Source organism: Cadophora gregata, assembly GCF_030347475.1.
Source record: "Cadophora gregata isolate MNR1 chromosome Unknown scaffold_12, whole genome shotgun sequence".
Lineage (NCBI taxonomy): Eukaryota > Fungi > Ascomycota > Leotiomycetes > Helotiales > Ploettnerulaceae > Cadophora > Cadophora gregata.
This window is the reverse complement of record NW_026695935.1, coordinates 681,442-695,117: the sequence shown is the minus strand read 5'-3', so window position 1 is coordinate 695,117 and position 13,676 is coordinate 681,442. Positions and strand designations below refer to the sequence as shown.

Sequence of the window (13,676 nt, the reverse complement as noted above, 5' to 3'; positions counted from 1 at the left end):
CAAAGACTCGCAAGAAAGGACTTTCGTTAGACAAGGTGCGGAAGGCAATTGCGCAAAGGACTTGTAGGCTAACGATCTCTCCTTTTCTGGAGTCCCCTTTCATGACCCTCAAAGCCTCAAGGACGACCGAGGCAAAGCGCAAGACATGGCCGCCATCGTCAGTCACCGACAGATCGATCACTTAGCCATAAAACACAGGAAGATATAAATTGCATTCAACGATGCCAAGATAAAGAGGACAGTATGCAAGGGGACAGTTTTGGCAGTCGCCAGCAGAAGAACAAGCCACCTCAACGGACTGCAGAAGACAATAAAGACAGACGAACACAGCAAGAGACAGAAGGAGACAGCCCACGTCTCGCAAGTCATTTTGATAAATAACGCTGGTTATGCAAGAACTTTCATGGCTACCAGTCCGGCTTCAACAGCCATCTGTGCGCGTCCTTGCCAACAACCAGGTTACAAAGCCAGTCGAAAATCGAAACCACGAGGCAATGGGCTTGACATTGACATAGATACCAATGAACCTATCCAACATGTTCTCAGGATCCCAGATCTCGACACTGGAGCTACATGGCTCGGAATCAACTGTTTCCCGAATTGTAAACAGAACCATACGAGCGATTTCGAGTTTGCCGCAGGTGAAGTCAAGGACACGCTCAAATTTCGAGCTAGTACACATCTACGCTTGCAGTTGTGCACTTGAATATTTCCAATCCAAACTCTTATGGATGAGCTCAATTTGTGGTCAAATGCTCCGACGTAAGCATGAGGGAGTGAATTGCTGCTGGAAGCACATTGCCTATACCCAGCCAGTCGGCTATAAAAGTTATCTAGAGCTTCAATCGCAACTATGCTTCCCCATTTATACTTGTACTGCCACTGAACCGAATCAGGTTAGGTACAGAGCAAGCTCTTTGGTCGATTTTGTTCTTCAGTGCAGATACATTATGGTGGCGTTGGTGGCGGCAAGCCGAGTGGCTGATTCTTCTCCCATGGAGAACGAATTTTCATGATACAGGAACCCCAAAGAATCATCCCCGTAGTTGTCGTTGGCCTGCTTTAGTTCAGTAAGATTATTGATTGACTGGGATGAGGGCAAGAGACCTACCCGTTCCTGACGTTTGGCAGGAAAGTTCATGACTAGATCCTGTTTCAATGATTGTCCGAAACGGCTCCAGCTGGACATCGCCGAACCTTATACTTTCGAAGGCACTAAGAACACGCAAAGAACATCATGGACCTTTCTATCGCCACCACTAATTATTCTTGTTTCCAGGGTCATATAACATCTGGAATCTGGAGATGATGCTTCTTCAGCAAGCGCTTACTGTAGTGCCTCGAAGAGCTATCCCGTTCCAAAATCAGCTCTCGAGCAACACCCCACGCGAGGCTGCATCAACTCGCTTCGAGGGGAGCTTCTAAGATGCAGGTGATCAATTTAAGATGAGAAGAGGCGTCGACTCTTTATTGGTGTAATCCGCGGGGCTCCGAGCGAGTGTTCCCCCATTTGCTGCTCTCTAGGTCCGGATCATCCGACTAGCTTTCTGTTCCGCCGTTCGCTGGTTTGCTAGACTGAAACCAGCATTCCTGAATCATGGATCGAAGCTATCCAGCTCATCTCTATCTGTCATATATGTGCCGAATCTCGATGGGGGGTGGGCTCAATGCCGACTCGCAGCGGTGAAGATCCTCGCAAGATCCTCAACAGTGGTTGCAGAAGTAGAGCAGATCTCAACCCCCCCCTACTTTCTCCCTGTGGTCAACGCTTGATGCATCGTGTGATCGGTTTGGAGCTGACTGATATGCTGATGACTCGGGAGGCGCTGGTGGGGGGAGTCCATCTCGTCCTCCAAAGGTGTCAAGATGGCCGGAAGGCAAGCCGTCTCCTCAAGATAGCCCAGATGCCAGGACCCCCAACTCGCCAAATACGGAGGCTTATGCAGCTTCATGCACGCGACTGATCAAGCCGTCTTGAGCATGCAAGTCCCACGGCTCAGTTGATCCATTATTGGCTGGCTCTGGTTCCCCTGGCCAGCGTCCGACGTCGTGGAGGCACTGAAGGGTGGCCGCTAAAAGCTTAGGGGACGCAGCGGTCTGAAAAACTAAAGGATAACAAATTTCGCCGAACCGAACATCGTGAACGAGACCGAATTACCGCTAGGCATTGAGTGTTTCTGGCAGATACAAAGCCTGACCAGTGTTCAAAGAAACGGTCTTTGCTGTGGATTGAAGACCGTTTTCTATTCGTCGGTACCGGGACATATTTATTCGAGCCTGTCAGCTTTCCACCGTGCCCTGCCCCATACGCTACACAATACCCCACTAAGATTACAGTACTCTTATCGAAGAGCTCAACAGCGTCACCAGCGTCGCCTTAGCGTTCCGATAAAGACCCAATTTCTCGGCTGCCATCTCTCAAAGGGCATCTTCTCTTCCTCTCCTTCTCCAATCCACCTCACCAACCACCTTGAAGAAGATCACCCAGGCGAAGCTTCTATACTTCGCTGAAACAGATCCTCCCTCCTGTCTCCTCGCTCGTCTTTCCTTTTCTAAATATTATTGTACCAGCTTTCTGCGAGCGAGCATTCCAACTTCCAACCTCTTCCCTCCCTTTCATCACCGGTCGCAGTGGTTCGACCTTACGGCTCAACACCCTCTAAACTACAAATACGCCTTTCGAATACCCGTACCTGCTTGACGACAACAACCGGCATGTCGTCTCCTGTGAAGGCACGAGCTGCCAACTCAGCTGCAGTCGCAGTTGAGAACGAGATTGATGTATACTCTGCATCGCACATATACTATGGTCCAGATGCCCACCACAAGCAGCATAACCACTTCCGCACACGCACCTACTCTACAGTATGTTCTAATTGCTGTGCTACACAATAGGAATCCTGACACGGTACAGAACCAGAGCCCTACAAAGGCAATTGACCGAGCTAGTCTGAAGCTACCCATCCGACGAGGAAGCCACGGTACGAGAGTGAAAGAGGGGTCACAATGACAGAATCCAGTTACTAACAGTCCCTTCAGATGAGACTACTCTGCTACCTAATAGATTCCACCTCCACGTTGAGCGAACCATAAGGAACCTCGAAGAGCAAGAGGCCACCAATGGCAATTTCCAGATCACAATCGAAGACAATGGACCAAAGGTCAGCATTCTAGGCTCTGGTTCTACGAGTATTGGCTGATATTTTGCATTAGGTTATTTCTCTGGGAACAGCAGCTTCGAATGGATACAAGATGAGAGAAGTCAGGGGAAACTATGTTCTATCGAACCTCCTCCAAGAGCTATACCTTGCCAAGGAGAATGGCCAGACTTACATCTTCCTTGACGAGTCTCGAATCAATGAAAACCCGGTCAATCGACTCTCCCGATTAATCACCAACGAATTCTGGGACAACTTGACTCGGGTCATTGACGGATCTGTCATTGAGAAGGCTGGGAGAGATCCTAAGGACTGGACAGATGACCCACGACCAAGAATCTATGTACCACACGGAGCACCCGAGCAATATGAATACTACTGCCAGGTCGCAAAAGAAAGGCCCGAAATTCGCCTGGATGTCTGCTCGCTGCCAGAAAAGATCACTCCACAGTATGTGCGAGACCTCAATGACAAGCCCGGACTTCTAGCAGTTGCTATGGAGCCGAAGTTTGACGAGAAGTCTGGCAAGACTGTCCTAAAGGGTGTCCCATTCGTTGTTCCTGGTGGCCGATTCAATGAGCTCTATGGCTGGGATTCCTACATGGAGTCTTTGGGTCTCATTGCGAGTGAGAAGGTCCATCTTGCCAAGAGCATGGTGACCAATTTTGTCTTCTGCATCAAGCATTACGGAAAGATTCTGAATGCCACACGGTCCTACTATTTGAGCCGATCTCAACCTCCTTTCCTTACTGATATGGCACTCCGTGTTTTCGATAAGATCAAACATGAAGATGGTGCTGAAGAATTTCTCAAGCTCGCTATTCTTGCCGCGATTAAGGAATACGAGTCGGTCTGGGTCGCAGCTCCACGCCTTGACAAGCGAACTGGCCTGTCTCGTTATCGACCAGAAGGAATGGGTGTTCCGCCAGAGACGGAAGCATCTCACTTTACCCATATCCTCGAGCCTTATGCAAAGAAGCATAACTTGTCCATGGAGGAGTTCGTAAAGGGATACAATAGCGGTTCCATAAAGGAACCTGAATTGGATCGTTACTTCATGCACGATCGTGCTGTTCGAGAGTCCGGTCATGATACATCATACCGCTTGGAGAATTGCTGTGCTAACCTGGCTACGATTGACCTCAACTGCCTCCTCTTGAAGTACGAAAAGGACATTTCGCTGTTTATTCGTCTCTATTGCAACGATGCTCTGGTGATCCCTGCAGAGTTCGCACACGGAAGTATCAAGGCAGGAGATGTCATGACCTCTTCATTCTGGGAGAGACGTGCTAGAATGCGCAAGGTTGCTATCGATAAATACCTCTGGAACGAGGAGAAGGGGATGTTCTTCGATTATGATACCGTTAAGAAGGAACAATGTACCTACGAGAGTGCTACTATGCTATGGGCTCTTTGGTCTGGAGTTGCTTCTCCCGCTCAGGCCGCTCGACTTGTTAATGGTGCTCTTCCACTCCTTGAGGAGGCCGGTGGTTTAGCCTCAGGTACGGAGAGATCACGCGGAGTCATCGGTCTGGACCGTCCCAACAGACAATGGGATTATCCCTATGGTTGGGCACCTCAGCAGATGCTTGCATGGGGCGGTCTCATCCGGTACGGATACGAGGAGGACGCTCAGCGCCTGGCATACAAGTGGCTGCTCATGATGACAAAGGCTTTTGTCGACTACAATGGTGTTGTTGTTGAAAAGTATGATGTTACCAGAGTTACCGACCCGCATCGAGTTGATGCCGAGTATGGTAATCAGGGATTGGATTTCAAGGGTGTAGCCAAGGAGGGGTAAGTCGCTTCCATCTGTCCCGTGAAAGAAAACATGACTAATGCTTGATAGCTTTGGATGGGTCAATGCCTCGTACGTGTATGGTCTGCAACTTATTTCAGCTCATGCTCGTCGTGCACTGGGAACTCTTACGCCCTTCGAGACCTACCTTCGCGCTACAGCACAGATCGCCGAATCCGTCGAAACCTCGTCCGACCATGAGGACAACTCAGAGGTCTTCGAATGATCTTTATCCCGATTCAGTACATACGTTCTCTCGCCCTTCGCATCTATCATTCGACAGAACCGATGAAGATGCACAGACGGCTACATACGCGTTCCCATTGTCACGATTCTCCTACTTCTTGTTTGCATGAAAGAGCTAGCATTTCCAAGGGTTGGGCAGGCAAGCAAATTCTTTCTTGGGGTTCTTCACGACGGCCAAAATCACGGACAGACTTGCAAAAATGGTTACACACAGATGAGCAAATGACTTTGCGGCGCTAGATACCCTACTAGATGGTCCTTTTGCTTTTGTGTTGGTCTCTTGCTTTACATTGTTTCACTTTTCATCACAGTCCTCCTCCTGTATCCCCTCCACGAATGACTCTCATGGATTCACTCGATAGCTTCCTTCGCGTGGCTTGAATGATCAATGGACGGACGGACGGATGTTTGAAAGGATACATGGTATCTGGCGTTACAGAGTGGTCTTTTTCTTGGGAGGTTATGACATGCGAGATTGCGAGCTGTGAGTCTGCTTTAGTGTGCTGTGCTTTCGCTTTGCTCTATGACGGCTGTACATTATCGTCCTTGCGGATACCAAAAAAATTCATGCACAGGCTTTTCGTTGTCGGTTGTACATAACTTACCATTAATAGAACCGGTCGATTGATCTGTACATTGTGCCGCTCTGTGCTCTTATTTTTCTCTTGCTTGCTGTGTTGATCTGGAACTTGCTGAAATAACGCTGTGCTCAAGTTAAGTGGGCATCATACCTCAAGCCTGTAATCAACTTGACTTGAAACTCATTTTTCTCCCTGTCTTAGTTTCAAGAATTGATCAACATTTAAGGAGCAGTGATCGTATTGGTCATCAATCTAGGCAATTGTAGGTCTCCAAGCAAGTCTTGGCAGTCGAAGCGAGTAATAAAACAACAAAGTTGAAGATACTTATCCTCAGCTGAAAACGCCTAGGAGCTTGCTTCTCTTGACAAAGGTTGATGGAGAACAAATTAAAAATGTCGATAGCTACATAAAGCCTTTCCAATTGGCATCCTCGACTTTTCAAGACAATTTGTGAGTAATTGATGGTATTCGGTGATGAAAGGCTACGATACACAAAGAACATGGTAAATTAGAGCACACCATGGGCTGGTCGAGGCCGCCTCCGTGGATAAAATGGGCATCATTTCGTATTGCTTCTTTTGCCCCCTGGCTTTGGTACTTCGTTGGCTCGTCCCGCGAAACTGGGATACTGACGTAGTTTCAAGGCTCAGCCAAGGCAACAATATGCTTGTCCAAGGCTTGTTGGACAGCTTCGCTGTCTAGCGAATCCAACATCTTCTCTGATTCCTTGCTCGAGAAATAAAACAGGTGAGGCTCACAGCGAGGCACGTCCTTGTCATATTTTACCCAAGGTTAGCCACTGCTGAATATCAATAGCGGCTCGGCTCAGCCATCTGCACCTCCGAAACACACCCAATTAATAACAACGTTCCAAGAAAGTGACGACATTTGGCAGCGTGTTATCATTGCATGAAAACGCCTGACTTTTGAGCCTGCTTCGGGAGCCCAGTGTAGCAATAGCCTAGTGGGCTCACAACCAGCAGAGGGATCTTTGCGCTCGAGATCCCAACCAGGGCCCGGTTTCAATAATGAGCCAGAACGTGAGAGCTTGCAAAGACGTGTGCTCTACTCGAGTACGGCGAGTCCCAGCGCTGATTATTTGGGGAATGGAACATTGGTAAGATTTGCACCGATTAACAAAGGTACACACAAAGCCTTAACAACCCGCAGCCTTACAACTGCAGCTTTGAGTGGAGTTGTTCGACTGAATCAGCCATAGCAAACTGCCGTTTCCGTGCGTTCCTAGACACCATAATCCGAAAACAAGTAAGATTCTGAAGTATTGTGAGTATCTTGAGTCTGGTCAATATTGCGCTTCATCAAGAATCGCTCGTGAGAGCCTCAGATTCCCTCGATGTCAAATAATAAGAACGCCCTGTCACACCTCCTGTGGCTATACAGCGCTACCACCCGCTTCAATCAGCCTCGGTTTTCACCTTATCGTGTCACAAGAGTATGTCTTATTTGTTCGTCTTTTAGTGGTGCAGATCAATCGTGTGGTGGCGGCGTTCAGAGACGCGCAGAGGTGTTTTTTGTACAGCCTCACTCTGTCCAGCAGACCCAACCCTCGCAGCCTTACTATTTGGCGCAGTAAATCCTGAACCTTTTCAATTTCTTAACTCTTCACAAACTTACATCTGGAGTTAAAATCTTTGCTGGATTTGCTGCCTCCTTTCGCCGAGAGGTTTGAGAATTGAGTCGGTCATCATGGATCCACTATCCATATCAGCCAGTATTGCTGGCTTGATCATGATCACCAATGGCATCGTGACGAACGGATTCAAATACCTGTCCGAATTCAAGCAAAGTGACGAAACAGTCAAGAACCTTTTTCATGAGGTCAATCTTCTATTCGGCACTTCGCATAGTCTTCAGAAGGTTGCAATTCGACTAGAGCTAGAGCAAACATCCCCGCAACATACAACCCGAATCCATCATATCAACAACTGTGACAATGTGCTTCGTAAGATCGAAGCCCAGCTCGAGCATATAGCCGCCAAGAAGAACAAGTCCATGGATAGAGCTCGACAGAGAGTGCTGTGGCCGCTTTCAAAAGCCGAAACTAAGAATCTCTTGGCGGAGGTGGAAAGGCAGAAGACCTCTCTCAGTCTTGCGCTTGCAGTCGATGAAATGTGCGTTTGCACCCCGTAAAACCTGCCGTGTTATTTGCTGATTATTTTGAGCCAGGTCTGCCTTGTTGAATGCTTTGGCTTCGCAGGATGCTATTCAGTCCGGTCTCGCTCAAATTGACAACGAATTGCAGCTTCAGCGCACAAGAATGAATGAGACTTTCTTGAGTAGGTTATCCTTCATACTTTGAAACATTCTTTAACTTTGAATCCACCAGGTAAAAGACGACAGGATATCATCAATTCGTTGAATGCGGTCGATTACAACCAGTACCAGTCGGCAAATGTTCGACTTCGACAGGCAGGAACTGGTGGTTGGTTCCTCGACGGAGCCGAGTTCAAGTCTTGGCTTTCTGCTGACCATGGAAAGCTGTGGCTCTATGGTATTCGTACGTATCGTAAGCTCCTTGACTAGGTGGACCAATCTCTAATACATCTTGTAGCTGGCGCTGGCAAGACGGTTTTAATGTGAGCTCAGCAACCATCACCGGCGCCGAGTTCGGCTAACCTCTTACATTTAGGGCAACCATCATCCAAGAAGTACAGACCATCAAAGCCAAAACAGGAGAGAATATTGGTATGTAGAGGATCAGTCACATTTTAAACTTTTCAACGCTAAGCAAGACGCAAGGAATGGCATTCTTCTTTTGCGACTACAAGAAGCCCGAGACTCATGTGTCCTCAACGATACTTGGATCTCTCGTCAAACAATTTGCTCTACAAGATGACCATTGTCTCCACGACCTGGAGAGCTTTTACGAAGCTCATAACGTCAAAGGAAACCCTCCGCAGGAAGTCACCCCTTTGGAGCTCTGTAATTTGCTGAAGGACATGGCGCTGCACTTCAAATCTACCATGATCATCATTGATGGGCTCGATGAGATTGAGACGAAACGAACCGACACCATTGAAATTCTGCGAAGTCTTACATCTACCGGAAAGATGAAAACTCTCTTTGCGAGTCGTGATGAGGTCGACATCCGCAGCCAACTTCTCGAATATGCCAATGTTTCCATTGCTGCTCAAAGCGGCGATCTACGCCTTTATGTCGCTGCTGAAATCGAAACCAGGACTTCACGTCAGGAACTGCGCATACGGGATCCGGAATTGAAGGAGCACATCATAAAAACGCTCATCACTGGAGCTCATGGCATGTGAGTTACTACCTCCTCTGCGTTGAATTTGAATCTCATGTTCCAAGGTTTCGTTGGGTGGCATGTCAGATGGACTATCTTTGCGAGCTCAACAACGACGACGACAGGAGAGCAGCTCTTTAGCAGCTACCACCTGACCTGCCGGCTGCGTATGAGCGTATTCTTGGGCGAGTAAAGCTTAAGTCAAATCAAGAACTAGTCAAGCGGACATTACAGTGGCTTGTTTGTGCCAGAGAACCTGTCACTGCAGATCTGTTACTCGCCGTTCTTTCGATCAAGGATGGCGATAAAGCTTTAAACCCTGGCGCGATGACTTCAATTGTCGACGTCATGAGGTGATGCAGCAGCTTGATCAGGCGAAGGTCCGAAAGCTCTGATATTATCGAGCTCGCGCACTTCACCGTGAAAGAGTTTCTGCTTAGCATCAATCCCGAGAAGCAACCGTTGGTTGCAGACTATCAGGTTCAAGTTGCAAGGGATGATTATCTTCTGGCAAAGACATGTCTCCTCATCCTCAACTTTGAGGAGTTCGCTACCACCCCATCCGGACGGACAGACGTATGGACTGCTTCAAAAGACGTACATGACGCTTATCTATACTCATGCCGGAACTGGCCATCTCACGCATATAAAAATCGTGAGAACAATCATATCCAGCATCTAATGCAGCAGCTATTTCGTCCCGTCAAGTCAAATAACTTCATTTGGTGGATCAAGTATTACGCTCCCAGCCTGTTGGAGGGATATCCAAAGATGTATGGGAAAGCAACTGAGTACCCGGATGTAACAACTCTTCATTGGGCTGCACATCTCGGATTCAACAACATTGTGGACTGGCTGTTACAGCAAGACTGCGACGCAAATCGCGCAAGCCAGCTTGGATGTCCTCTCCTATTTGCCTTATGCCCGTTCGGCACTTTAACCGCCATAGCTGCAAGATTTAGTGAAATTTATCCTGGTATGGCAAGGTCAGCTTCCGGTGAGCAATGGCATCTACAACGTCGAATTAGCACAATCAAATCGCTGCTTGAAGGAGGTACCCAGATCAACCGATCTCAAACATCTGCTAGAAATCTATCCTCTCTAGAGGCTGTATTCCACTCAGATTCATTTCTACCAAATCTAGTCGCAGTGCTACTTGAGCACGGAGCCCGAATTACGATTGCTGCTGTGAAGGCAGCATTGGACTGCGCCAGGTACAGCGAAAAGGAGCCCGCGTTCGCTTTGCTTAAAGGAGCCACAGAGGGCAATGTCAATGAAGACGCTAAGGGAGAATTATTGCTGCTCAGGGAATATGTTTACAATGGGCCCGCAAACGAGACTGGGCCAAGCTCTGTTTCCCAGTTTATCGGCCCTGTCACAGCAGACACGAAGCGCAATGAGGAATCTAAGCTTAGAATCGCGGCATCCAACGGGCAGCTTGATCAAGTCAAACACTCAATTATCGCCCTTTCTGCTCTCAATGAAGCTTCGGCAGATGGAACTGTCGACGCTGCGAGACAGATGGCCTTGCAGTTGGCGTCAAGGTTTCATCACCTCAACGTCGTTGAGTTGTTATTGCAGAATAAAGGAATGACAACACATCAAGACGAGCTGGGCAATACGCCTTTGCAACAAGCATGCATTATCGAGTCGTCAGAGGATTCCAATGGATTCAAGCTTGTTCGGCTCCTGTTACAACATGACGCTGATCCAACCATCGCAAATAAAGAAGGGCTTTCACCACTGCACCTTGCCGCTCGATATGGTAACCCTGATAGCGTTGGAGTTCTGGGAGCACTCGTCGCTGCAGTTTCAGATTCGCGGAAACTGTGTGAGAATGGGAACTTCGTTCCGTCTCCGGTGTGGTGTGCCCTGGAGAGAGGATGTGATGCGGTCGCACTTCTCCTGATCAGGAATGCCAGTACGGAAGAGTTAAACGGCCTTTTGTGGAAGAGGCAGAGCTGCCTGTTCCCTGCAATTTCCAGAGACAGTACAACTGTTCTTGAACTCCTACTCGAGAAAGGCATTGGCGTCAACGATCCTATTGGGGATGGATCATTCGCGATACATCATGCCGCTGCGTCGACAGGATCACTAGTAGCGTTAAGTGCGCTGTTGGAACATGGCGCAGATCATACTTCGAGACGTCAGGATGGCCTCTACGCTGTACATATTGTCGTCGAATCCTCCAACACAGAAGAAAAAGCACAACAAAAATTGGACGTCTTATTGGCTGCTGGAGCTGATATTAACGCTGCTACATCAAAGGGAGATTCGGTACTACAGGTAGCAGTCTCATTGGCACCAGTCTCGGGTTCCTATCCCTCAAACCACGGTTCTCTGTATTTCAAGTTTGGGGTTTTGGGATTGGCGAAGTTGATTGTTGAGCAGTTTGGCGTCGACATTGATCATAAAAACGCTGCCGGCCAATCTGCGCTCATGACCAGTATTGAAAATCAGCTGTACGATGTTTCCGAGTATCTTATATCAAAGAAGTGCGACATATCATCAACAAGCACGCAGCGTCGTTCGCCTCTCCACTACGCTTGTAAGCAGCAGCCTTCTAAAAGAGGCAACGGTGTAATCCTGAAACTCCTTGAGGGAGGCTTGTCTCTTACTGAAAGAGACAGCAAAGGCAAAACAGCATTTGAACTGGCATTGGAGAATGTAAATTTGGCTCCACCGGGGTATGTCCTACCTGTTAAAATTGCAGTTGCATAAGGAGCTATTACAGAGAGAGAGAATCTCCTATATAAAGGGGTAGTGTACTTAGTAGTACGGCCTATAGTACTAAGTTTATACTTATAATCCCTATATTTCTAATAGCCCCCCTATTCTTTATATCTGTAGTAAATAGAGCTTTCTAAAGCAGTATAGCGCTAAATATTCCTGAAGTAACGCTAGAGTATTACTAAAGTATCGTTAATAATTTATATTATATAAAGAGCCTTGATTATGCTTTATTAACTCTCGTAATATACTAGTATATATATAGTACTTATGTCTCTTATTTTCCTAGGAGTTTAGTAACTTTATAGTATTAAGGTATATAAAATAGTATAAGAGTATACCTAAATCGCTTCTTTATTAATAATCTCTTACTCTTATTACTCTTATTTACTTTTATTTATAGCTATCTCGTACTTTCTTTTTATAGTTACTAAGATTTATTTCTTATTAGCTTTCTCTTTAGCCTCTAGGGTATATAAAAGTTGTTCTCTTTTAGTTTTATTTCCTTTCTTTCTTCCTTTAACTACGGAATAAGATTTATCTTAACTATTAAGTATAGTAGTTATATATTATTATTTTACTCGATTCGTAGTTGTATATTATTATTAAGGAAGGTATTTATTAAAGGACTGATTTTCCGTGAAGAATATTTTATTTTTATAAGTTCTACTACTAGAAATAGCCTTAATTTATATAGGTCTACTATTAATTAGCTAACTATTATTAATCTTAGAGTTATTATTAGAGAATTAGTTATTACTAGGTAACTTTATATATATCTTATATTATTTAAATAATTCTGAAAGTAAAGCTTTTATAAGAGTATCTGTTATATTATTATTACTTAGAACATGTTTTACTATTAACTTATTATATAAAACTATATTATTTCGAATATAGAACTAGTAGATATTAATATACTTCGCCTTTAGGTAGAATTTCTATTCTTTTAAGAGAGATTCGACTCTAGTGTTATTAAAATATAGTATAAGAATTCAGGATAGCTTTATATCGAGGTCTTTCTATAGCTTAAGTAACTAGGCTACTTTTCTAGAGCTATCGCTAGTAGTTATTATCTTAGAATCTAAGCTAGAGAGAGCTATAGACCTTTACTTATTAGTAGCTTAAGAGATTAGACTCTTATAGAACCTTATTATTTATCCTTAGAATAATTTCCTATTATATTCTGTCTCTTATATAGTATTAGTTTAAATATCGAATATATTATTATCTAGCTTCCTCTTATATTCTATTCTTATTTTAAATATTATTCCGTTACCTTCTATATACTATAGATATCGAAAGAGAGGTTTTATATCTTAGAGGTAAGATTTAAGGGGATTTGATATATATTACGCTAGCTGGCTTATTATATAAGTAATATTAGGTCGTATAAGGTTCGAGAAGTATATTAGAGAGCTGATAATCTATTGAAATAGTAAGATCTCTTTAGGGGAGGCTAGTATAATACTTTTATCTTTAGCTGACTCTCTTAGTATTATTCTAGTAGTTATAGGTAAGGTATTACTTTTAGCTATAGTTATTTTAAACCTTTCTAGTAGCTTTTAAGTATAAGCTGTTTAATAAATCCGTAGAGTCTTATTCTTCCTATCTCTCTTAACTTATAAGCTTATAAACATATTAATAGCTCTAAGGTCTTTACCTTTTTAGGTCTTTAAGAGTTATTTCTTAAGATATTCGTAGTTAGTAAAGTTACTTATAATTAGTATATTATTAATAAAGATTAATATATACGCTCTATTCTTAAAGATAAAGAGATTAGGGTTAGCCTCTAATACTTTTAGACTTAGATTTTCTATCTTATCTTTAATAAGGAGCTACTATTCTCTAGGTGCTTATTTTAAGCTATAGAGAGAGTATAAGAGCTTTAGATATAT

The 13,676-nt window shown here is 45.1% G+C and overlaps 3 protein-coding genes across 3 annotated transcripts; all 3 read left to right on the top strand.

Moving 5' to 3' along the window:
• Positions 1-2,715: 2,715 nt before the first annotated feature.
• Positions 2,716-5,182, top strand: NTH1 (alpha,alpha-trehalase nth1; the record flags this gene model as incomplete). The annotated part of the gene is made up of 5 exons (XM_058496359.1): positions 2,716-2,865; positions 2,915-2,981; positions 3,040-3,161; positions 3,214-4,955; positions 5,008-5,182. 5 exons carry the CDS (start codon positions 2,716-2,718, stop codon positions 5,180-5,182), a joined length of 2,256 nt encoding a protein of 751 aa, XP_058353610.1.
• A 2,308-nt stretch (positions 5,183-7,490) lies between these two features.
• ONS95_003071 (uncharacterized protein) lies at positions 7,491-9,189 on the top strand (the record flags this gene model as incomplete). Its single annotated transcript, XM_058496358.1, has 7 exons — positions 7,491-7,915; positions 7,971-8,080; positions 8,131-8,301; positions 8,356-8,380; positions 8,434-8,489; positions 8,544-9,066; positions 9,114-9,189. 7 exons carry the CDS (start codon positions 7,491-7,493, stop codon positions 9,187-9,189), a joined length of 1,386 nt encoding a protein of 461 aa, XP_058353609.1.
• A 630-nt stretch (positions 9,190-9,819) lies between these two features.
• Positions 9,820-11,769, top strand: ANKRD16_1 (Ankyrin repeat domain-containing protein 16; the record flags this gene model as incomplete). The annotated part of the gene is made up of 1 exon (XM_058496357.1): positions 9,820-11,769. The coding sequence occupies one exon, from the start codon at positions 9,820-9,822 to the stop codon at positions 11,767-11,769; it is 1,950 nt and encodes a 649-aa protein (XP_058353608.1).
• Between the last annotated feature and the right edge of the window lie 1,907 nt (positions 11,770-13,676).